The sequence below is a fragment of the Mesoplodon bidens genome (assembly GCF_964165515.1).
Source record: "Mesoplodon bidens genome assembly, chromosome: 13".
NCBI lineage: Eukaryota > Metazoa > Chordata > Mammalia > Artiodactyla > Ziphiidae > Mesoplodon > Mesoplodon bidens.
In genome coordinates, this window is record NC_138169.1 from 66,158,439 (window position 1) to 66,182,407 (window position 23,969).

Genomic DNA, 23,969 nt, shown 5'->3' on the forward strand with positions numbered 1-23,969 from the left:
CTGAGCAATGAGGTGAGGGAAGTGTCTTCTGCTATTCATCATCATAAGCCCCTTTCAACCACGCTGGAGTTTATGCTGAGGTAACTCTTGGAGGATGGGGGCTTCCAGAGGACCCAAGCCTGGGGTTAGAGCCCTGCAGCCTTCAGCCCACCCACTGACCTCAGGAAAGGGAGGAGGAGGGCAGGAGATTGAGTTCAACGCCAACGGCCAATGATTTAACCCCATCATGCCTGTGTAACGGAACCTCCACAAAACCTCTCCGTGACAGGGTTTGGGAGCTTCCGGTTGATGAACACGTGGAGGTGTCTGGAGAGGGCTGGACACTCCGAGTCCCCTCCCACATGCGTCACACCCCTTCCATCTGGCCTTTCCTGAGGTGTACCCTTCACAGTAAACCAGTAATAGCAAGTAAAATGCTTTCCTGAGTTCTGTGAACCATTCTAACAAATTATCAAACGTTGAGGAGGGGGGCATGGGAGCCCATGATCGTAGCAGAGTCCTGGGGACCCACCGATGTGACTGGCACCTGAAGAGGGGGCAGCCCTGTGGGGCTGAGCCCCTAACCAGCAGGGTCTGTGTTAACCCTCGGAAGTTTGTGCCCCAGTTGAATTTAATTGTAGGACTCCTAGTTGGTGTCCACAGAGAACTGGAGAATTGCTTGATGTGGAAAACTCATACATTTTGTGTCAGGGGTGTTTGGGGTAAGTACAAATTTTCCTTCATTTCAAAGATGAAGAAACTCAAGTGCGGGAAGGGGAAACTGTGGGCTTAGGGCTCCACTCATTCGTAGACAGAAGCTCAGGACTGGACTTGCCCTTGCCCAGCACCATCATCCGTCCTCCGTAGGGTGAGTTAAGGAAGCTTGTCTTCCAAGAATCTTACCTTCAGACTATTGTAGGCTAGATCTGCATCCTGGTCCAAATCTAAGTCACTAGTTGGCTGTTCCGCCTGCATGGATGAAGAGGCAAGGAGGTGAGCACGGGCTGCAAGGCAGCTGTTCCACAGGACGATCTCCCACCACGGTCAGGACGTGCTCGCTTTGCCCTTGCTTGTGCCCGGCACTCCCACCCTCTGTATGTCCGCCTCCTTCCTGCCAAGATGCAGCTCACTACCTCAGGCCACCATGGAGCTCCCTCCTGCCTGCCCACATCCCCTACGTAAGTTTACTCACACGATCTTCACAAGCACCTACAGGTTGAACACAAATAACACTGTGTTATGGGTTGAACCATGTCCCCAAAAAGATACACCGAAGTCCTAAGCCCTGGTACCTGGGAATGTCACCCAGTTTGGAAATAGGGCCTTTGCAGATATAATCAAGTCAAGATGAGGGCATTAGGATGGTCCCTTGTCTGACGTGACTGGTGTCCTTATAAGAAGGGGAGAAGACACGCACACAGGGCAGACCCCCCCCCACGTGAACTGAAGATGGGGGCAGAGCTTGGAGTCTCGCGGCTGCAGGTCGAGGACTGCCCAGGGCCGCCAGCAGCCCAGACACTCAGAGAGAGGCATGGAGCCGATCATCCCCAAAGCCTTTAGGAGAGCATGGCCCTGTGGACACCTTAATTGTTGGCTCCTGGTCTCCAGAACTATGAGAGAATAAAGTTATGTTGTTTTAAGCCATCTAGTTCGTGGTACTTTGTTTCAGCAGTCCTAGGAAACCAGCACCGTTAGACTTGTGTGCTTATTAGGAAGGTTAACATATAATAATGATGTACTTATTATGAGGTTGAAGAGCCCCTCTTCGTTTTTTTTTGGTGGGGGCGGGGAAGTGTGTGTGTGTGCACATGTGTATTGTTTTCCCAACTAAGTCACTCTGAGCACCTTGTGGAGAAGCCTGCTTCCTCTATGTCGCTCTACAATAGGCAGGGTGACAGCTGGCCTGCTACGGAGCACCACGAACGCTGTCTGACTTCACAGCTTCACAGCTGGTGGGTGTGGACAGCAACAACGGAACACTAGCCCATGAGGACTCAGCCGAGCCAATGACTCCTATCATTGTTTGGCAGCTATTGGACTTGACCTGTCCAATGAGAAGGGGTAGAAATACCTTCACAAATGGTTAACTGCTAGGGGTGATTTCACGTAGTGGGTGATAGTCCCTGAATAAGATGGGATTTTGGAGCTAAAACCTGACAGTGCTTAATTAGATATCCACAGTGCTCGCTAACCTGAAGTCCAGCTGTGGATGGATTAGGTGGGTCCCAGGCTTGGAGACTGGGGCTGGATCTGAGCAGCCCTTTCCAGGTCAAGGACTGCGACACTGGCTGCACTGTTTCCAGTCTGCAACCTGGGAAAGCGACGCTCCAGGCTACCAGTCTCTGCTTTGTCTCCAGTGGTAGGGGATGTGACTACTCAGGGTCAGCTCATGACCCGCTGGCCTGGGGAGAGGCCTGCACCTGTGTTCTACGTAGCATGGGCTTGCTGCACGACCATGGATTATTGTTAAGTGCATTAGGTTCTTGGAAAATGGAGATCATCTATCCAAATCTGAGGAGCTGTATTAGGGTGGACCAGCAGTTATATTTCTAAGTGGACAGCCCACTGGAATCCCCCTGACAGCCATGGTGACTTTGCCAGGCCCGGGGAAAGGCAGCCAGATGGATGGGAAGTCAACACATGGATGGACTGTCCCAGAAGCCCCACCTCATGACAGGCTTGGTGACTCCCTCACTGACAGGCTCCCTACAGACCTCCCTGTCATTCCTCATCCAGAGCCTGGCCTCTCTCTATAGCCAAGACCTGGGCCATATCACTCCAGACCAAAGACCTAGGTGGCTCAGAATTTCTCTTGGGACCCAGGGCAGATCCAAGAACATGATCTCTGAAAGCTCAGTTTCAGGGTTTCTGCAGAGGGGTTCCATACTCTCCTCTGGACCACTTCTGCCTTTCTTACCAAACTCTGGCAGAAACAAGGTCATTCTTCTTAAACAGAGATCCTCAATGCACGTTACAGGGCTGTGAGCCAAGCCTGCGGTTCTAACTTTTGCTCAGTAATTTTTTTTTTTTTTTTTTTTTTTTTTTTTTTTGCTGTATGCGGGCCTCTCACTGCTGTGGCCTCTCCCGTTGCGGAGCACAGGCTCCGGACACACAGGCTCCGCGGCCATGGCTCGCGGGCCCAGCCGCTCCGCGGCATGTGGGATCTTCCGGGATAGGGGCACGAACCCGTGTCCCCTGCATCGGCAGGCGGACTCTCAACCACTGCGCCACCAGGGAAGCCCCAGTAATTATTTTTTAATGAAAGATATACCCCTTTCTATCTGGTTTCAAGACAAGCAGAAGTCCTAAAGCCGAGATTCCAAAATTATTTGGCATTTCTGCAGAGCCTGGCGAGTGAGCCTCCAGGGACAGCTGGGCAGCCAGGAACTTTCACGTCAGGCGTTGTCTGACGTCTGTGCAGCTTTTCATCTATTTGATTTGTGCTCGCCTGTCAGGGCAGATTCTCTTCTAATTGAATGAGTCATTTATAAACCTAATCCTTTCACCCTCCATTCTGAATCTAATCCACCTGAAAGATTTAAATCCATCAGCGAGATTTACCTCCCCACTTACTGCTCAGGAAAAAACCCCAAGAATTTACCAGTAATACCGATCAACATCTGTATCACATTTGATTGGAAAGGGAAGTCGGGTGTTACAAAAGGAGAAAGCGTGTAGGGGAGGGGTGGGGTGGGGGTAGGGCTGAGGATGCAGGGAGGGGGTCGAACCCCGCAGGGGGCAACTCAAGCCTGAGAACAGACCCAAGGCCTTTCACAAACCCACAGTGAGGTCAGCTACTGATGTGACCCATGTCCGAAAAGGCCTCACATCCCATTAGAAGCCGTCCTTGTAGCAAGTGGAGGACCACTTGCTCTCTATTCCTACAGCATCAACCTGTTTGTACCCAACCTGGCATTTATTTGAGCGCTACCGATGTGATTTTTTATCCTTCACCCGTGTTATGTCTGGTCCCCCTGACCTAGATTCCACATTCCTCGAATTTATAATCTAGTCAGCGGGGGGATTTCTCTTCCGTTTGTATCTCCCTCATTTAATAAACACTTTGAACACCTACTGTGAGTCCGGCACCAGCACAGTGCTGAGCATAGCATAGGTGCCCAGTGGGTCCTTGGGATGGAGTGATACATCTGGGGACACTAAGGTTTCAAAAAATATCTTTTCAAGACCCAAGATACTGATGATAATTTAGATTGAGGCGAGGCTTCAGTCCTGGGTGAATGCAAACTTGGTCTGCCCTTGACCCAATGGGACTAAACTCAAGCCCACACCAGATTCCAGGCACAAACAGGCATTGATTTTCTCTAAGATTTGACTTTCGCCTATATAGTCGACCCTTGGATCACATGGGTTTGAACTGCACAGGTCCACTTATTCGTGCATTTCTTTCAATAGTAAATACTACAGCACTGCACAATCTGTGACTGGTTGAATCCTCAGATGCAGGACCAGGGCCGACTATAAGTCACGGGTGAGTTTTCAACTGTGCAGAGGGTTGGGCGCCCCTAGCCCGAGTTGTTCGAAGGTCAACTGTGTTTATACTCTAATTACGCCCTGGTTCTCTTTGCAAGTGGGTGACAATGACACAGGCTCCCTGCTGGCTTCACCACTGGAAATTCTTTACCCTGAAGGTACTGGGGAAGCTGACTCCTGTCCGACTGGTGTGATGTGGGCACTTGCAGAGAAGATTCAACACGCCATCAAGACAAGATGAAGGTCTTCCCTGAAACCCAGCCCCAGCATGACCTCTCGTGGTCACACCTGACCCCGTGAGCCCTGGCAGGAGTGAGCTGGGTCATTTTGACGCCAGCACCCTCAGGGTGCGGCCCTGCGGGCTCGCAGCTCCTTCACGCACCGGGATTTTCTTGCTGTCCTGCTGTTCTTTCTTCTCCAGTTGCACCTGCAGTTTCTTCCTCTCCTGCTCAAGCTCTCGCACCCTCTTCTGCAGCTTCAGGAAGACTGTCAGGTCCATGGCCGCTTTCTCCAGGCCAATTTCCTTCCGAGGAAGACAGGGAGCAGGAAGAAGAGGTTGTAATGGCACAGACGCCTTAGGAACACACGGCGCCCCCAGGGTCAGCTGCCTCCGTCGGCCGTCTGTCCTCCCTCTCCCTCCCAAACATCAATCCACGCCTCTGAGACAAAGCCAACGCCAACCAACTATCATTCTCATATTAAAGTTGGTGCTCCAGGCTCATTTTCTGTCTATATAACATCGGAGTCTCAGCCACTTATATTCCTCCTGTGTGAGCCACCTAAGATGACCAATCATATACTCTAGGAACAAATGGATAAAGACACAGCCTTTTTATTTGGAAGTTAAAAAAAGAGCTCATTTCTGGAAAATGGTCTCACACAGAGAAGTTGTAAAACTCAGGATATAATGCTTCCTGATGAAGGATCCATGTGCTTACTAATCACCGTTAAACGTGCTGTCGAACACCACTTGACTGCACCTTGAATCAAAATCAATGCTTGTCCTGCCAGGGAACCCATTTATCCAATGGATCCTGCAGCATCAATTTCCTGGTAGATTTCTTCCTTCAGATTCATGCCTGGGTTTGTCCTCCAGGGTCTGTCACGTGTGGGTGTGCATGGACAAACATGTATCGGCACAAGCATATCCACATGGACCTTAAAAGTACATGTTTGTACGTAAGGGATACCATAATTTGGTTCAGCCAGCACTTAATGAATGCTGCTCTGGTCAATCCCAAGAACCAGCCTCAGCTTCCCGGAAGAAAATAAATCCACTGATGGAAGTGCTCAGGCCTGCACGTAAACCGTCACATACACAAACACCTGGGTGGTGCATCTGGAGTTCAGGCTGACCGAAGCCTCTGGGGGACCCAGACTTAGGAGACTGCAAAGCAAAACCAAGGGCCTTAAGCCAGCATTTATTAAATGCTTACGAAGTGCATACAGCAGGCAGCAAACCACACCAAACTGTACAGCAGCCAGACCTTTACCTGGAGGACCTCCTTTTCTATCCTTCCATCTCTCGCCATCTCTCACCATCCTTCACTTCCCTTTACAGCACTTAACGGTACTCGCAATTGTATTATAAGCTTCTTCCATCAACTGATTAGGGTCTAACTCTCCATCAGACAAGCTCCATGAGGGCAGGGACGTTCTCTGGCTCGATCACTGCTGTTTCTCCAGTACCCGCCAGCAGTGCCTGGCACAAGGATGTGATCAAAGCACATTTGTTTTTATAACCGTCCCTCTTCCACATCTATCTTCATGTGCTTCATACGGTTTTACGTGCTTGTGATTTTCTGCTTTTCAAATGCCAGAGGAAAAACTGTGTGTCTATGTACCTTTGATAAAATTACACACAGACTATAAAGACTGCTGTGTGACTCTAAGAGGCTATTACCGACAGAGATACATTTCGCTCAGCAAATATCTGTTGTTTCAAATATTTGTTGCTGTCCTCTGAGTTTTAGCCAGCTTCTAAGTCAGGAAGGGAAATTTTCTTGTTGATATTACTAAATGTGCTGTGATACTAAATGGGGATAACAAATTATATCTCTTTTAACGACTCAGCTGTTCCAGCTTTTTCACCTCTCTGCAACAGGTCCTCAGTTTTGCAAGAGGAATCAGGGATCTTCCTTTATGGAGAGCGGTAACCATAATGTATTGCCTTGCACAGTAAATATTAACTCCAGAGAACCGTCTATAAGTCCACCGCAGTTCGAGTGACCCTGCTGTCAGGAATGAACCCGGGAAACTGTGGTCCCAGAAACAGAACAGCGCTGGTGGGGGAGGCTCCACACAGGTCACAGACCCTCCCTCTGGAGCACAGACAACAGCCAAGAGCCCGTCTTACTCACCTCCACCTGTTGGAGGGCATCTTCTGCGTCTCCGACCTCAGATGTCGAGATGGAGGGGTAATTAGAGTCAGATTCTAAGCTACTCTGGTTTGATGGGTTCCGCCTGTGGCCTGGGGTTTGCTGTTTAGGGAGAAACATGTGAAAACACATAATGAACTAATGTTAACAAGAACTATTATTTTTCAAGTAACAGTAGACTCTAGAATTGGACTTTTGCCTCCTTTGTCAACAAGAATAGGTACCACTGTTTCTTGGAATGATGGCTAAGCAGAGCTGTTCCCACGAGAAATGTCACCTACAGTTCTTACATCCGCCCAGCTAAGCAACAAAATGACACTTGGAAGAGAACACAGCTCTACAGCGGGCCTGTGTTCCCTGTAAATGAAGTGCAAATCCCTAACGTTGGGTCAATTTCTCTGAAAAGTCCTGGGGAAAAGACCCTTAACCCCCGAACAGCCTGAAGTACACAGACAGTCCTGTCACCACCCCCTTCTTGAAGAGAACACTGCACACCGGCCCCTCAAGGCCCCTGCTTCAACCTGCACTCCACCAATCCTGTTTCTGAAAATAGTAAGCATATTAGAAATAGAGCTTATCCTTTATACTGTTCACTTAAAAATTACTCTTTTCCGCCCTTGCATCTGATTGGGTGCTGAGAGTAAAAACTAATGTCGGTAGGAAAATTTTAGATTTCTATATATGTTCCTACTCAGCTTCTCTTCTGGGTTCCTATGCAATTAACTTATTCAGTCTCGTTTGAATACGCGTTTCTGGAGGGAATAGTTACGTGGGGTAAAAGAGAATGACAAATCGTGAAACGTGAAAACCTTCCCATGTATCTGCGTGTTATCGAGGGTTAGGAGAAACCGTCAGACCCTTGCAGGCCTGCCCGCAGCCTGAGCTCCCCACGCCATTCCTGTTTCCACACAGGGATTCTCCCAGAATAGGAAACAAGAAAGAGAACACATTTATGTGGGTGTAATTTTCCTTCAAGTCCTAACCGAAATCTTCATAAGACCCCAAAGTTGGGAAAGGAGCTGCCCTCGGGAAGGACTCCCTGCCCAGCTACTTGCTTGTGTGAGATCTACCCGCGGGAGGGGTGAGAAGTGACACGGGGAGGCGACACTGTTCGTGCAGCACCGACCACCGGGCATCGCTGTGCCAGTCGGCACTGCAGGGGCAGCGGCGCGAGAACAAGGGCTGCAGAGCCGGTGGGCGGGGGAACTGCCCTCCTTGCCTTTATGATGGTCATCTCGTCCCGGAGGTTGTCGTATCTCTGCTCCAGCCGGGAATACTCCTTCACGAGGTTCTGGTACCGGGAGCGTTCCTCCTCCAGCTCCTTCTTCATCAGGAGGTTTTCCTTGACGGAGTTCTGGGCAAATTCATCTGGAAAGCAAGTGCACGGAGCTGCACGCTGGCTTGGCATGGCTTCCCCTGGAGCGTGACCACTCGTGCCTACTGACTAAACTCTTGTTAAAAGGCTGCCCATATATATACACTACCAAATGTAAGGTAGATAGCTAGTGGGAAGCAGCCGCATAGCACAGAGAGATCTGCTCGGTGCTTTGTGACCGCCTGGAGGGGTGGGATAGGGAGGGTGGGAGGGAGGGAGACTCAAGAGGGAAGGGATGTGGGAACAGATGTCTATGTATGACTGATTCACTTTGTTATAAAGCAGAAACTAATTTAAAAAAAGGCTGCCCACAACAGGCTCACAACACAGATACTTGGCGAGCTTATTCGGCGACCTCACCCTCTGCAGAGTCCAGGGAGGTTTGCTCCCAAGGCTCGGCTGCAGTCTTCGGAGCGGGGAAGGCCCACTCTGCCCCTAGGGGCTGGGCAGAGAAGCCGGGTGCATACACGACAACTCGCACGGCTAACGTGCCAGACTCTCTCTTACAACAAGTGTCATAGCAACTGCTGGCAGCAATGCTGGAAGAACCCAGGCCCTGTTCCAGAGTTTCTTCCTTATTCCTGGTCTTTCAGGTTCTCGTGCAGAGAGATTAAAGGAGATGCGAGGAGATGAGGCCGAAGGTGAGGTTGGGGGGAGGAGGGAAGGCAAAAAGGTAACATGGGTGGGCCGTTCTCCCACTAAAGCTTATGATTCGTATCAGTGGAAAGAAACAATTTTTAAAGGGAAATTTAAAACACTTAAAGACCATGCTGGGCGAGTCTGTGCCCTCAGGTGATTAAAACTCCTGAAACCAAATGTCGGCCGCGGGATCTTAAAGATCACCCTTCTTTTTCATCTCTCTCCTGTTGAAACCCTTTCCCCACTGCAGCATCCTGACTAACTACACGCTTCGTAGAAATCTCTGGGGAAAATTAGTGTGGAAAAGAACTTAAAATCCAAAAGGAAAAGTCCTGCACTTTGGTACCTACCTTTAGATTGGCAAAGGATTTGGTTGTTAAGCTGTTCCTTCTCATCTTTCAAGAGGGCATTTTCTTGCTCCAGGTCTGCAACTCGCTGAAAGAGAGAGCAGGGGGAAAAATATTTGCCTGTGAAGTCGGGCAGAGGAAAGGCTCCTTTTGTGAGGTTTGAACTTCAGGTGGTTAAGTTTAAATGCTCTTTTCACTAAAGAAAATGGAATCGGCCAAAGCTGCTTTCATTTGGGGATTAAAATTGTACACTGAAAGAAAAATCCCATTAGAACAAGGCAGATGAGTTTACCACTGTTTATGGTTTTGCAATGCCCACAGAAACCTCATGAAAAGTCTACGCCAAGGTCATACGCTGTGTTCAGGATCTTACAATGATAACTGGCCTTCTTGTATTTAGTTCCGTGTCTCGGTAAATTTTGAGCTCTCATATTTGAGTCTCAGGAAAGCCTAAAGCTCACAATGGAGAATTATCCCTGGTCTTCACCCGCCCCTGCCCATGTGTGTCTCACTGCACCCACACAGCTCAGATGCTGGGGAAGGGAAGGAGCCTTGCTATTGACTTTCAACTAAAGGATGTGAATTATGTTCAATGAAGCTGCTGTTTTACTAAGCACAGTACCCTGTGCTAGGTGTGGCAAAAGACAAAAAAAATGATCGTAAGACAGGCTCCCAGGTTTTGGTCTGAGCGATGAGCATAAACAACCTCGCTCCCTTTGGTTGAAGAAATAGCTTCTGGCTATCTTTGGTACATTTTATGACCTACCGGGGAGAGGCTTCTTCCCGACCTGTGTAGAAAAAGCCTCAAAATGCCATCCTCAGTACAATAACAGAACACGTGATAACAAGCCTGCACAGAGTAGCTGAGACTAGATGGTGACCTACCAGAATTGCTACCTAGGAGACTGTGGCATGGAATCCAAGGGGAGAGAGGGTCACACAGATCCCAGAGGACCCACGTGCACTCCCTTGAAATGCTGCTAGACCCTGTGGCAGGAAAAGCAGGAAAGGAGGCCCCGGGGATGCTGGCTAAAGGGCAGAAGCCCTGGAGGGGTTTGAATTCCAACTGGTTATGTTTCAAGGCCATCTTCCCTTCCTCCTGGCTTTAAAGATAAGCTTAAGGCACCAAGAGGTGAGTTAAGAGAACTGCTCCCCCCAACCCCCAGCATCACGTAGAAAGGGTCAGGAGAGAACTGCACCAAGGCTGGAGTCCAGGACGGAGGTCTGTTGTTCTCCCCTTAGGAATTCAGAAGGCAGTGACTCCCACTTAGGTGCCTTGGCCCCTCTGGGGAGCTGCTGATAAGTCTGCAGGCGGTGTGCTCTCAAAGGATCCTTACAGAGAAGAGCAGACGCACAGGACTGGCAGAGGCTTGCAAAAGCTCCAAGCCATCTGCTAACCCTCCATTAACACGACCCGACTCCTTCAAACTTCAAGGAGGTTTCAATCTCCTTCAAAATGTGGCTCAAAACTACCTTCCAGGACACTGTCCCATCCTGGCAACGGGACACTGCAGCTCCTTCTCAACCTCAGTTCAGATGGACTCAGTTTCCCTCGTCAGCTCATCTGCGGATGTACCGCTGAGAGTTACAGGAATGAGGCTCTGACTAGTGAGTGCAATGCTGACGCTATTCTAGGTCGAGAACGACCGGCACTACGTCTTCATATTCAGCAGACCCCTTCCCACCAAGCAGATTATTACCCCTTTCATGGTCACGAACTCTCTCTATGGAGGATCAGGCAAAGGACCATGTTCTGCCTCCCCACAGGATATCAAATGAGATAAGGCTGGTAAATATGTATACACTCATGTAACTAATTATACCAAACTGTTATCTTCGTCGACAATGTATTTTTTTATTATAATGAACACAACTGATGTTTCATGTCTACAGAGAGTAATCCTGACTTGGTGAGGGCAAAGTGTAAAAGAAAAAGCATTGAGATGGATGCTGTTTTATCATCAAAGGCTCCCACTTGCTAAGCCTAGCTCTGGCCCAGGGGGTGACACAGGGCAAGGCTGTCACTCATCCATCAGACACTTCCTGATGCGCTTCTCCGTACCAGGAGCCTTGCCAGGGGCTAGGGGATGCAAAATGAACAAGACTCAAGGTAGCTGCCCACAGAGAGGGCCCAGCCTAGCAGGCGTGAGGAACAGGTGGTTAACAGCGAGAAAACAGGTAAGGGCCACGGCAGGTCGTAAAGCAGGGTTTCTCAGCCTTGGCACTACGGCCCTGCCCCCTGGCAGACACTCGGTTTCCTCACCCACCTGCTCAGCCTGGACCAGAGGCCTCAGCAGGACCCAGGGGCCACGTTCCAGGCCGTCACGTCATCAGTACCCGGCCCGACGCGGCCACCTAACGCTTGTTGAACGAACGAACTGCCCTGCAGATCCAGTTAAGGAGCCTAAGATTTCCTCATGCAAAAATCGGGACTCCTTTAAAGGTTTTTGTTGTTGTTGTTGTTTTTTGGTTTTTAAAATGTGTTTATAGTTGACTAAAACATCTAGAAGACATGAGCTTGTTTAATCAAATAATTCAATTCGGCTCAGGAGGCACAGGAAAAAAGCACTCTTTAAATTCATCTAATTTGCTGTTACTGGACGCAGTTCACCACCCAATGACCTCACGTGTGCCTTTAAATTAGCTTGGTAAATACTCAAAATAGCTTTCCCTTTTCTAGGTGTACAAGTAAAGTCAAACTGAAAACAACCAACAGAAGAAACCACGTGGTGTGAACCTCTACAAAAAAGAGCCCACCCAGGGTGCAGCCAGAGTGAAGCCCCACCTGGTGCCACAGTCAGGAGGGCAGGACTCCAGTCCCCCTCGGAGAAGCAAGACTGCAACCTCTGAACCAGTGGACCCCGGTGGGTGGCTGTTCAGATCAGGCTGTGAAGTAACCAGACCCTCCATGGAACTAGGACTTCAATTCCCTAAACCACCTTCTGTATACACGGGCAGCTCACAGAGCAGGTGGTCCCGAGACGGCTTCCAAGATCACTCACAGTGCTCATCACCGTCCTCTGAGCATCCTACAGGCAGGCAATGTCCCTCTGAAGTGGAGCGTCTGCCCAGTAGAGGGCGCATGCCACCACCACGAGGCTGGACCTGAAACCTCCATTCCTCTGAATGCAGGCGAAGATCATGAAGCTTCATTGCAGCCACCTGTGATCTAAAATCTCAGCCAAGGGCTTCCCTGGTGGCGCAGTGGTTGAGAATCCGCCTGCCGATGCAGGGGATATGGGTTCGTGCCCCGGTCTGGGAAGATCCCACATGCCGCGGAGCGGCTGGGCCCGTGAGCCATGGCCACTGAGCCTGCGCGTCCGGAGCCTGTGCTCCGCAACGGGAGAGGCCACAACAGTGAGAGGCCCGCGTACCACAAAAACAAAAAAAAGCAAAAATAAAATAAAATCTCAGCCAAGACTCCAGCTGGCGGGGCAGCCACGGTTATGAGCGTGTACCCACTAAAATCTTCTGTTGTGCGGGGCACCTCATTTCTTTCCTCTGTCTCCCTCCAAGGCTTTGATTCCAAAAGACAGGCCTCTGATGAACTCAGCTTTGTTATTCTAAGCCATTCATCAAAGTGGCATTGCGGAGCTTTGCTTTTCTGCCTGCCTGAGCAGTTCTGGAGGTAGGCGCACAGCAGGAGGGATGGGCCCCATCTCAGCTCCACATCCCAGGGAGGGCAGAGAGTGCCCCCCCAATCACACTTCCCCAGGTGCTGGCCATCTCCAGTCTCCCCAACCAGCTAGCATACGGAGAGTTCGTTGGCCGTAGCGGTGGGTGACAAACTTCTGCAGCCAAATGGCCTTCCTTTTGTTGTCAGGGACACAGGCTGCAGGGGGAGACATTAACAACACAGAATCAGGCAGGTGTGTCCTCTCAGCGTGATAAATAACACCTTCGCCAGCTGTGGAGGCTCATGAAACATCATTCAGCAGCTCCGTTTTTTGTTTTTTTTTTGGTGGAGGGGTCTTTTAACTCTTGTACGGCAATATTTTTGGGAGTGTTTCTTACCTCTAAAAGGTGACTGGGGACAGATCATGAGAACCAACACTGGTGTAAATCAGGCTAGTTTAGTCCCTGGTAAGTTAAATGAAACAAATGCCTCAGTTAAGTAACTGCCTTTACTAGTGATAATGTTTGGGGATACAATGTAGCTCTGGGCTTTTGGTTTTGTTTTGACTTATTTTTTTCAAGTTGGGTTTTTGCACTGTAAAAAGAGCCAAATGCAAGTCTTCTAGTAGAAAACCACAGCCAGCTGTGGCCCTGAGCAGACCGGGTCCAGCTCGTAACCACTAGGCCACCCTGCACCCTGACAGGTCAGAAGGCTGACATATGAAGGACAGCGACGTCGAAGCCTGGAGCAGGCCTCAAACGCCTGGTTCCGACAGCAGAGTTCCAGGAAGGCGTTCGGGGCGGGAGGGACCTGGTGTGTGCTGCAGGGACCAAGTGCATCAGACAGACTTGCTCATCTCTCTGGAGGGCTCACGGCCAATGTTGCCTTCAAGGTCAGAAGACCCTTCCTGATGGGATCTCACCACCTTCCTACCCTCCTCTGTCCACCTCAGCCCGATGGCCTCCTTGTTGGTCCTTAAACCCACCCAGCCTACTCCCACCTCAGGGCTGACGCACCTGCTGTCACCTGTTCCTTAGAAGTCCCCATGGCTCACTCCTCACCTCACTCAGGTATCTTCTCAGAGGGAGTCTGAACGAAACACACCTTCCCTGGCCCCAAAGCTTCCTCTCTATCCCTTTACTCTGCTTTATTTCTCTTTCTTCTTCTTCTTCTTCTTTTTTTTTTTTTTGGCGGTACGTGGGCCTCTCACTGTTGTGGCCTCTCCCATTTGCGGAGCACACGCTCCGGACGCGCAGGCTCAGCGGCCATGGCTCACGGGCCCAGCCGCTCCGCAGCATGTGGGATCCTCCCGGACCGGGGCATGAACCCGTGTCCCCTGCGTCGGCAGGTGGACTCTCAACCACTGAGCCACCAGGGAAGCCCCTATTTCTCTTTATTGCACATGAGGGATAATTTGTATTTGATTCCCATCTGTATATTCTCCCATAACCCCCAAATATTTACACTCCCTAAGAATGAGGACTTTTCAAATTGCTTACTTTTGCACCAGTGTGCAGAACAGTGCCTAACAAATACACGCAATAAATAACTACTGAATAAACAAAGGGCTGTGAGCTTCCATGATTTCTGCAGTGAGATAATGTCCTTCCATGAGACGGCACGGGGTCCTCTTTCTAACAACCATCAGCCTCCTTGTGAACCATGAAGCCTGCTGGTAGCACAACTCTGCGTCTTAATGGGCCAAAGAAGTCCTGTTCTGTATCTTTGGTGGGGAAAGACTCAAAACATTCCACTGTGAGAACTCCCCTACCCCCAAAGGCAGATCTTTTTACTTCTATTTGGAAAAACACAAAACCTTTACATTGGAACTATCCAAGGCCGATGACACAATACAACACAGAACCCCAACTGCACCAGCCTGAACACTCAAGGCCTGCAGGGCTCACAAGTGTCAAGGACCCTCGCTCAGAGCCAGGGACCTAGCTGTGGGCTGCTCTTTCTCACCCACCCACAGCCCTGCTCTGAGCCAGGCCGTGCTGGCCTCACCAGCAGAGCAGATTCTGGATAATGAGCCATTGCCTCTGTGTCAAGGGCAGCCCTGGGACTCATGTCTCTTTCATCAGGGATAGGAAACAGCACAGCTGCACAAGTCCGTCAGCGCAGGGATCACTGATAGCTTTAAGAAGGAATAAAATACACATCCCACAGCTAAAAGGAAAGGAGGCTCCAGGCCGAGGTGCAGACCACTCCGGGGAGGGGCCCCAACAGGACACCTTTAATAGAACGACTGTCAGCTAACTTCTGCAGCTGATGGGGGTGCGTCATGCCCAGGCTCTGCCCCCAGGGAGGCCTGGCCTCCCACAGTCCGAGGCAGCATGGCCATGTGGCCTGACAATGAGAATGCTGTCAGAAGCGGGGAGCCCCGAGTTTACCAGGATGCCAGTTCCGATACAACATTTGCTGACAGAAATATCAAATCCATTAAACAAACATCTACCAGCAGCCAGCTCCCTCCCTGCTTCGCCCGTCTCATCAATCTTGTTCAGCAAGGAGCAGGCTGCTGGACAAGCCAGAGAAGAAACCAACTGTCTGATTATTCAGCGTTTGTTAAGACTGGACATGGTACCTTTGCTAAATATTAAACCCAGACTAGGCAGAGAAGAACCAGAGGGGGAAAAAGCCAGCCCCTACCTGCCCTACCCCACAGCCACCAGAATAAACATTTGGAAGACCTTAGAGAAAGAGAAAAATCTGCTTCCACTTTTTCTCCTCCTGGAAAAAGATGGACATCGCACTTCATCATTTCACGCCAGTTTCTTAAGTTACCAGCTTGGGACTTGCTTATATTTGGAGTCAGGGAAGGTGCTTTTCTTGTTCTGCCTCTGTGCCTGCTATTCCCGTTTTGGCAGTGCCCTTGAATTTTTCTTTTTTCTTGCCAGGACCAAGCTCTCATTGTATTGATATTTAAGACCCAGGTCCAGACTTCAATAGCAACAATTTTTCCAAAGGAGAGGAGGAGGCAGCCCGCTTCCTTATTTGGTTCACGGGGTATTATAAACCCTTCGGTTCCCTGGACGGAGACGTGGATACTTTAAAAGTACTCTGACTCCCCACATCACAGTGCCCCAGGGGAAGCAGAGAAGGAGCCCGGGGAGTCCATGAGTCAAGTGCCCTCTGTGGAGGCGGAGACCGCAGACCCCAGTTTTGTGATCTGCTGGGTTAACAGACTTCCCAGCGTCTCATGTGACCAGCACCCATGTGCAGGGAACCTGCTTTTCTTTTTCTCCCAGGGTCACCAATCTCAAGAGTTTCCAGTTCTAATCTTGGCCTCTTCTCTCTGCCTGCGGATTTCACCATCTTGTCTTTTGTTCACATACAAGGGTTACTGTCTATCTCTTAGCAAGGATCCATAAACAACAAGTTTGGAATTCCATGCTTTCTAGGTTACAGGCTTGTAGCTACATTGTAACAGGAGTTTCCTTAAGCATGTGCTTTACCCCAAGAATGAAGTCTACTCCAGGCGTGGTGGGTGAACTGGCAGGTTTATCTGGGCAACAGGCTGCAGGGTGGCCTCTTTTGTGCCAGGCTGCCTGCAGCGGTAAGTCCTATGTCTCAATTTCCTCGTCACCTAATCCCCGTGTGGATCCCCCTTCTGACTCTGGGAAACCCCCTGGGATCTGGGGAAAGCGGTGGCTGACGGTGGGGAAGTTCTGCCCAGGACAGGAAGTGACGTAGGCAAGCCCAGCAGGAGCTGGGTCCGCAGGTGGATGGCAGTCCCCCTATTTCCCGGTTGTGCCTGAGGGCTCAGCCCAGGAGAAGGTTAACTGGGCACAGGAAGAGAGAGGCACTACAGAGCAGGGCTGAGGGAGGTTCTTTTTCCTTCTAGAAACCATCAAATACCATCTCATGGAGCTGACTAGCTGCAAGTAGAAGGGGCCTAAAAAATGATCTAAACCAACCTTTCTTCTTCTTTTCTTTTTTTTATTTAAAAACAGATGAGGGAACTAAGGCCAGTGAGATTTCCTGCATGCACTTGGTAATGGCAATGCAGGGATGAGAATCTGGAAACTCCTGTGTCTACCTCAGGATGCTTTCTGTGGCAGCATTCAGCTTGCCCCAATTTTTAAACACTGAAAATTATTATTTCAATGTTAGGAACACTGAGTCCTTCTCTCTTAGATTCTTAGCCCATCGTGACTCTCCAGTGACGGACAGGAACTAAATAAGTGGGCAGTGTGCCATCTTCCCTGTGGCTGCGGGTTGCCATAAAGATGGGGGAGAGAAGCAGCGTCCTGAGACAGTGGAAGGCTCTGCAGGGGCACGTGGGACTCCCCTGGTTTGAACAGCTATCTTGGCAGTGGAGAAGGGAATCTCTGTATCCTGACATTTGAGATGGGGGAGTGGGGTCCAATACCGTTTTATGGGGTGGAAAGTAAACCTACAGAGCACACCAACCAGAGGAGATTAGTCAGGCTGAAACTATGAACACTTCGACTTAAGGCAAATTCCCCAAAGCACTATGATTATGGGAAGGGATGCCCAGAGGTTGCCCCTAATCCCTGCAGGCAATGTTAAGAAGAAAGGCCACTACCTCTGTACCGTCTCTCCTGCCAACAGGAACTCGGACTGCAGAGCGGACTCAGTGGCTAGTCCTAGACTATAAGGAACATGCCCAAAGTCACATGTGTGTAACCTTTCAGGGTATGCCATCATGTCCAGGTCATGGCAGAAACTCAATCAGCACTTGTCAGGTGAATGGACACGTGCTTGTGTGGGCTCCCCCAAAGCAGTGGCACTTTACATCTAAATGCAGAGGGATGCTCAGTCTTGGGCATGAGCCCCAGTAAAGTCCATGGCAGTGTAACAGCTGGAAGAAGAAACCACTTCGGAGGGGTGCTCCGTTAGCCAGCCTCCACCCAGCTGCCCCTCTGGCCCCGACACACCTTTCTCAGCTCATCCTTCTCCCGGGTGTGGGTGTCCTCCAGGACCTTGCGCTCCGAGTGGGCCCTCTGCAGCTCTGTCCGCAGGCTCTCGACCTCCTCCTGCAGCTGCGGGCTGCTGCCCCCACCCTGGCTCTGCTGGTAGCAGGCCAGCTCTCCCTTCAGCTTCTCTACCTCCGAGGCGTGTGTGGAGGTCATGGCTGACAGCTTCTCCGACAGCATCGTGAACTCTTTGTTCTGGAAGGGCACCGGCCAACAGGGAGGGGGGAAACGGAGGCGGAGAGCAAGGTTAGTGGGACAGGAACAAACACGAAGGCAATCAACAAAGGCACGTCCAAGGCGGTATTAGACCTCACAATCACCGAATGCTTGAGTGCTTTCTTGGCATCTCCCTAACAAAGCTCTATTGTGAACCTAGGAGAAATAAAGGAAAAGAAAAAGCACCAGGACTGACATTCAAGGACTGTTTAGGAGCTGTGACGGAGCTGGCCGCTGGCCGACAGCGGTTAGCCTTCTGTGTCCGGCTGGAGGGATCTTACGCCCGGTGTTTAAGTTGCAGGAACAATGTTTTTGGCTTCTTGGAACTGCAGCCTTTGCTTTCCAGGATTCCCTGCTCTTTCGTGCTGGGCCCTCCTGTCCTTGGACTCACCAGCACAAAGAGCTGCAACCTAATCGCTGGCTCTGAGACAAAGGACCTCTTCAGCATCCCCTCTTCCAAGGAGGTCCTCCATGGGGCCTAGGGATCCCTCCCACCACCTGTCAGCTTATTCTGTAAGACTCTGACTCCAGAAACTGACGCCCTGGCAGAACCCGTCCCTGCCGACGAGGTACCCAATCATGTACCCACTCAAGCAATAGGTAAGTGAGAAGCGTTCCCCCGGTGCCTGGCAGAGGTACGGAGGGGGACTGGCAGGCAGACTGTGGATGAGCTCACACAGAGGAAGCCCTGAGGACCCAGGGCCAGTGTCAAGTGCTAGTGTAAACATGGGCAGAAAGCGGTGCTGCAGTTGAGCACATCAGCTCAAAGTGGCCAGCAGGGAAAGTGGAGTGGAGGAAGTAGGGTTCTCCCAATAACCAAGCAAGCAAGCAACAGTCATTGATAAGTCTTCGTTGCTATTCTCTGCAGGAGCTCCAAGGAGAACAGAGCTACTGGCTAAACTACCAACAAGCTGGGGCATCAGGAACCAATGACTAATTCACACCAGCAATGAAGCTTCATGGAAAGCAGCAAGGAGTAGCAAAAGAACAGCTGTTGGACCCAGTACAACACCATGAACACCATGGGACCTGAAGGCTGAGACCCACTGTTGGTATCCACGCGGTACATTTCCCTCATTGATCCAGCACAGAAAGATCCTCCCACAGTCGTGGAAGCCTCCCAGTTATTACCTGACACGCCCTTATGTCTGGTCTGGCAGTCAGCCTTGCTCTGAGTAATCACAAATAAGAAATCCAATTAGATAGCATCTGTTTAAAAACGCCTGTGCCATCTGCACTGCCCACCCAGGTCTGGGTCTCCCAGGAAGCTGAAGAGTCTCTGCACAAGGGGGGTGGGGTTCAGGGAGGGAACACGTGTTGGACTAGCCACCTTGACTTTGTTCTGCTCTGGGCGGGAAGTGACGTTCCTCCAGGTGCTGCAGCCTGGGTCAGATCCCCGGGAAGGTGGGAAGGAGGACGGGGCTGTGGAGGCCTCTAGATGGAGCAGGTGTGGGGTGCAGAGAGGCACACGACATGAGGGTGACATCCTGCTATGGGCAGCGATGACACCCCAGGACCCTCACACAAAGATAACATGTCTAGGAGGCCAGCTCTTTGCTTTCATCGACACGCACGCTGAGGCGAGGCTCTGGGAAGCTGGGGCGTTAAGAGACTGGACCCAGACAGGCGTGTGCTCAGACCGCAGCTCTATCCTGATCAGCCGCGAACGTGTGGTCAGGTCATTCCACCTCCCTGTGCCTGGCTTCCTCAGGTGTGAAAGACGGATAATTGTAACTCCTTCCTCATAGGGTTTTATCAAGGCTCAGGGAGATTAAGGGCTTCCCTGGGACCCGGCACCCAGTTGGTTCCTGATAAAGGGCAGCTTCTTCATCATTCAGTTCTCTAGGGACCCCCTGGGAGAGATGCTCCAAACTCTTTGCCGGCCGCCTGGGGTGTGGGTGGGAGATTCCTAACAGCTGCACATTTCCTGTTCCGGAGGCATGGTTTTAGAAAGGAGGACCCCAGAAGGGCCCAGCAGTTTCCTGCCTCATCCTCACGCCATGGAACCCATGGCCGCGCAGCCAAGCCTGGCACAGGGAGTGGTGAGGGGCACTTGCTCTCTCATAGACCCCGGAAACCCTCCCTGTGATGGCAGGCCAGGCTCCCTGGAGCTGCCTTTGTCAGTGTGACCCGAGACCTGGCCAGCTCTGTCCTCCAGCGAGGGCCCTTCCCTGACAGCAGGGGGCTGGGGATTTCCATATGGACCCCTGTTCTCCTCGAGCTCCTCAGACATCCCGAGAGGATGCTTACTCTGCGCCACTGCTCAAGGGCACTGTACTACATGATTCACATCTATTAACTCATTCTCTTCTCACAAAAACCCTATGTAGTAAGGCTGATTAATATCTCCATTTCACAGTTGAGAAAACTGAGGCACAGAAGGACATAAAACTGTGACTTGTCACATACGATTTTTCAAATGTACATGGATGAAAAATATTAACTAATGTTTACTGAGTGCATACTGAGTACACTGAATCAAACTGATTTAAAAGGTAAATAAGTTTTTTTTAAGATTCCACATGTAAGTGATATCATATGATATTTGTCTTAGAAACAGAGTCACAGATGTAGAAAACAAACTTATGTTTACCAGGGGGGAAAGAGGGGAAGGATAAACTGGGAGACTGGGATTGACACATACACACTACTGTATATAAAATAGATAACTAGTAAGAGCTACTGTATAGCACAGGGAACTCTACTCGATACTCTGTAATGACCTATGTGGGAAAAGAATCTAAAAAAGAGTGGGTATGTGTATATGTATAACTTACCCACTTTACTGTATATCTGAAACTAACACAACATTGTAAATCAACTATACTCCAATAAAAATTTTTTTGAAATAGGAAAAAAAAAGAATCTTAATATGTTGTAAAATAAATAAATAAATATAGAGGTTACTGACTGAATCCATACATTTGCATCATATTTTCATATATGAAATAAAATATATTTAAATATAGCCTTATACTCATAAAGGTCTAAGGAACTTGACCCTCATTGTAAAAAATATTGTTACCTCAACTGGGCTTCTCACTCTACATGCTATGCTTGAATAAAGCCAGATTGATAGAGAGCCAAGTTCATAGGTTACATCATTTTGGCTGAAAAATGTCACACCACAGGCCTACACCAGGAACACTGCAAGAAATCATCCCAGGAACTGTCACTGAACTTACTGCTGAAGGATATTGTGAAGGATGTGGTTTATTACATCACAGATTCTGAAAACCCTCAGGAAAACTGTCTCAGCACCACGGACAGCTCCAAACCCTCCTAAACTCTTTCAACAGCTCTCAAGGGATCCTGTTCCCTTCTTTCTGTTTGCTTGGGAGCTTCGCGCAAATTTTGCATCTTGTCTCTTTAGTTGGGTGCACAAAACCTTAAACATGAATTCTGGGCACTAACCTTACCCTGGTTTTATCTTTCAGTTTCCTCCTTTGCTGACTTCTTGGCAGTGGGGATACTTTTTAAAAAAAGCTCCCCCTGGTGATTCTTCATGGCAGTCTGGAGTTGGGAACCACTTTACTAGCCACTTTATGGCATCAGTGAATTTTTGGGCTAGAAGTTAGAGATCTTAGGCCAATTGTCTCTGAGGAACTCAAGGCCTAATCAGAGATTCGGCCATAACCCCAAGCTGTCAGCTCTGGTTGCACGTATAACTGAGACAGAACTCAAACCTCCATCCAGCTGGGACTCTGTCCACTACACCTCATGCTGCTCTGACAAATACTTTGGGATGCCTTCACCTATGTTGTTCCTGGCACACGTGTATCCTTTCCTCCTGGCTAAGAACCTTGTGTGTCAGGGGAGCAGCTGCCTGAGTTGTCTCCAGCCATAAAGAAAGAACAGAAACCCATTCACTTACAAAGGCTAGCCCTGCCTGCTAAGAGGCTGCAATAAAACAAGCCCTGGTGCCACGGACTACGCTGATGACTCCTCTCACGACACAGCACCAAGCATGTCCTTTGCCACTGGGTCACACGCCCCACTGTCCAAGGACGACGCTGTCTATGCGAATGAACCCCGAACAAAGCTAAGGGTCTTCCTTGTTCTGAGGAATTCTCACATGTCTGAAGAATCCCCTAATACGCAGATATCCTAAAATTTGGCTGGAGGCAGCAGAACATTCTTTGGACCCAAACTGCCAGGTTTCAATCCGAGCCATGCTACTGACTAGCTGTGTGGCCTTGCGGGCTACTTAACCTCTCTGTGCCTGTTTAAAACGGGACTAATGTTAAATCTCACAGGGTTGTGGTAAGGATCAAATGAGTTAACACATGAGAACAGCGCCTAGCACACAGTCAGGCAACATGGGGAGGGACACAAGAAAGCAAGATCTAACCGCCCCCCCCGCCTCTCCTCCTTACCCTCTGCACACAGGGCAACACCTGCCACGACTCACAGATGTTTGCCAAGCAGGAAGCTGAAGGCAAAAAGCTCTTTTAAAAATAGGCCTTTTAAATCTGCTTCTCTTTGATGTTCCAGCACATGGAGTATAAAATACCAGATTTATTCTTAACCTCTCAAGTCAACTTGAGAAATCAGCAATGACAATGCAGGGCCCTATGGCTGGAACCCAGGGCCGAGGCGGCCGGGCAGTACATGGGGCTCCTGGCAGGGTGCAGCAGTGCCAACAAAATCTGCTCGTCCCTCTGACTATACCTTGCTCAGAAGGTTAATTGGCACAATTTGACTATGCAAATGTCGTTCCTGGCCAGTCATCAATAGCCATAATAATAATAATAATGGCAATGATAATAATAATACAACCCTAGGTCCTCCTTGTGATTGTGTTTTCCAAATGGCCGATCCCAGAGTACAGACCTTTTCCTATCCACTCCTGATGCTCTGGGTAGATATGTCTTCCTCCCTGACCTGACCTATCACTGTGGGCCAACCAGGGCCAGGTATGTATTGAGTGTCCTCCATCCTGCACTGAGCTTTCTGTCTTGCTTCCCCATTAGGGAACCAAGCCAAATAAGACACCTGTAGAACTCACATACAGACAGACACCCAGGGTGACAATTTCTTCTCCAGAAGCCATCTTTTGCAAGAACAGAAAGGCAGGAACATTTAACCACTTTTGGGCTCCTGTTTAGGGCAGCTGGTTTAGGTATAAAATGGCTCATTTATTTTCTTGCCCTATTGGGATCATGAGAAGCTTAAAAAAGTGCCTAGCATAGAATAGGTACAATAAAACCAGTGACTGCCAAAGCACTGCCTGGTGGCCCAACTCCAACTCTCTTCCTCCACACCACATACCACACGCCTTCAGCATGTTTCCCCCCTTCCTTTGCTCCATCTTCTTCTTTCTTTTCTCAGGAGGCACCTGAAACCCTCCAGGGCACTGCAAGAGCCTGGTCCTGAGGCCATTAATACCCTACAAGCAAGGTACCAGTGAGCCTGCTTTCAACTCTGGAAACCCATCTTAGCCACGACACAGGAAAGGACTGACACTTTAGTGACATTTGGGGTTAAAAAACCAGCATCACCCTCGTTATGGCTGTGGGATCAGAAGACCTGGGCTGGAGTGCTGGTTCTGGCACTTTCTAATTCTGTGACCTTGGCCAAGTGCTTGATGCCCCCGATCCACAATTTGCTTATCTGTAAAATGGCCTCATGAAGTCTTGTGGGGATCAAATGAGAGCTCCCTGGGGAAGCCATGGGTCTCTCTCAAACATGCCCGTGGAGTCTCCCCACAGTCCCACCCCCTGGGTGGGAGCTCAAGACACCAACCTGGTCATCGATCTTCCGCTGTAGCTGGACCACCTTGTTCTCCATGCCCACGTTGAGGCGTTTTAGGTGTTCTGCTGAGCGGGCCTCAATCTTGAGGGCCTTCAGCTCCTGCTTGGCCTTGAGCCTCCGGAAGCCGCACTGGATGACAATGGCCGCGCCCCGAAGCCGCTGGAAGGACCTGCGAGCCATCCAGCTCCGCACGTGCTTCTGGATGATGGTGGCCTTGTGCTCCCTGAGGAC

General features: G+C 50.0%; 1 protein-coding gene across 1 annotated transcript in view; it reads right to left on the minus strand.

Annotated features, from left to right (window-relative positions):
• MYO5B (myosin VB) overlaps positions 1–23,969 on the minus strand; it is a gene marked incomplete at its 3' end in the record, with an annotated part of 387,279 nt that overhangs the window by 32,618 nt on the left and 330,692 nt on the right. Inside the window, exons 21-27 of the mRNA XM_081252328.1 lie at positions 23,730–23,969; positions 17,730–17,963; positions 9,213–9,297; positions 8,068–8,216; positions 6,831–6,950; positions 4,853–4,993; positions 883–948 (exon numbers count right to left, since the gene is read on the minus strand). Coding sequence (XP_081108454.1) covers positions 883–948; positions 4,853–4,993; positions 6,831–6,950; positions 8,068–8,216; positions 9,213–9,297; positions 17,730–17,963; positions 23,730–23,969 — 1,035 coding nt within the window. The remainder of the gene's footprint in view (positions 1–882; positions 949–4,852; positions 4,994–6,830; positions 6,951–8,067; positions 8,217–9,212; positions 9,298–17,729; positions 17,964–23,729) is intronic.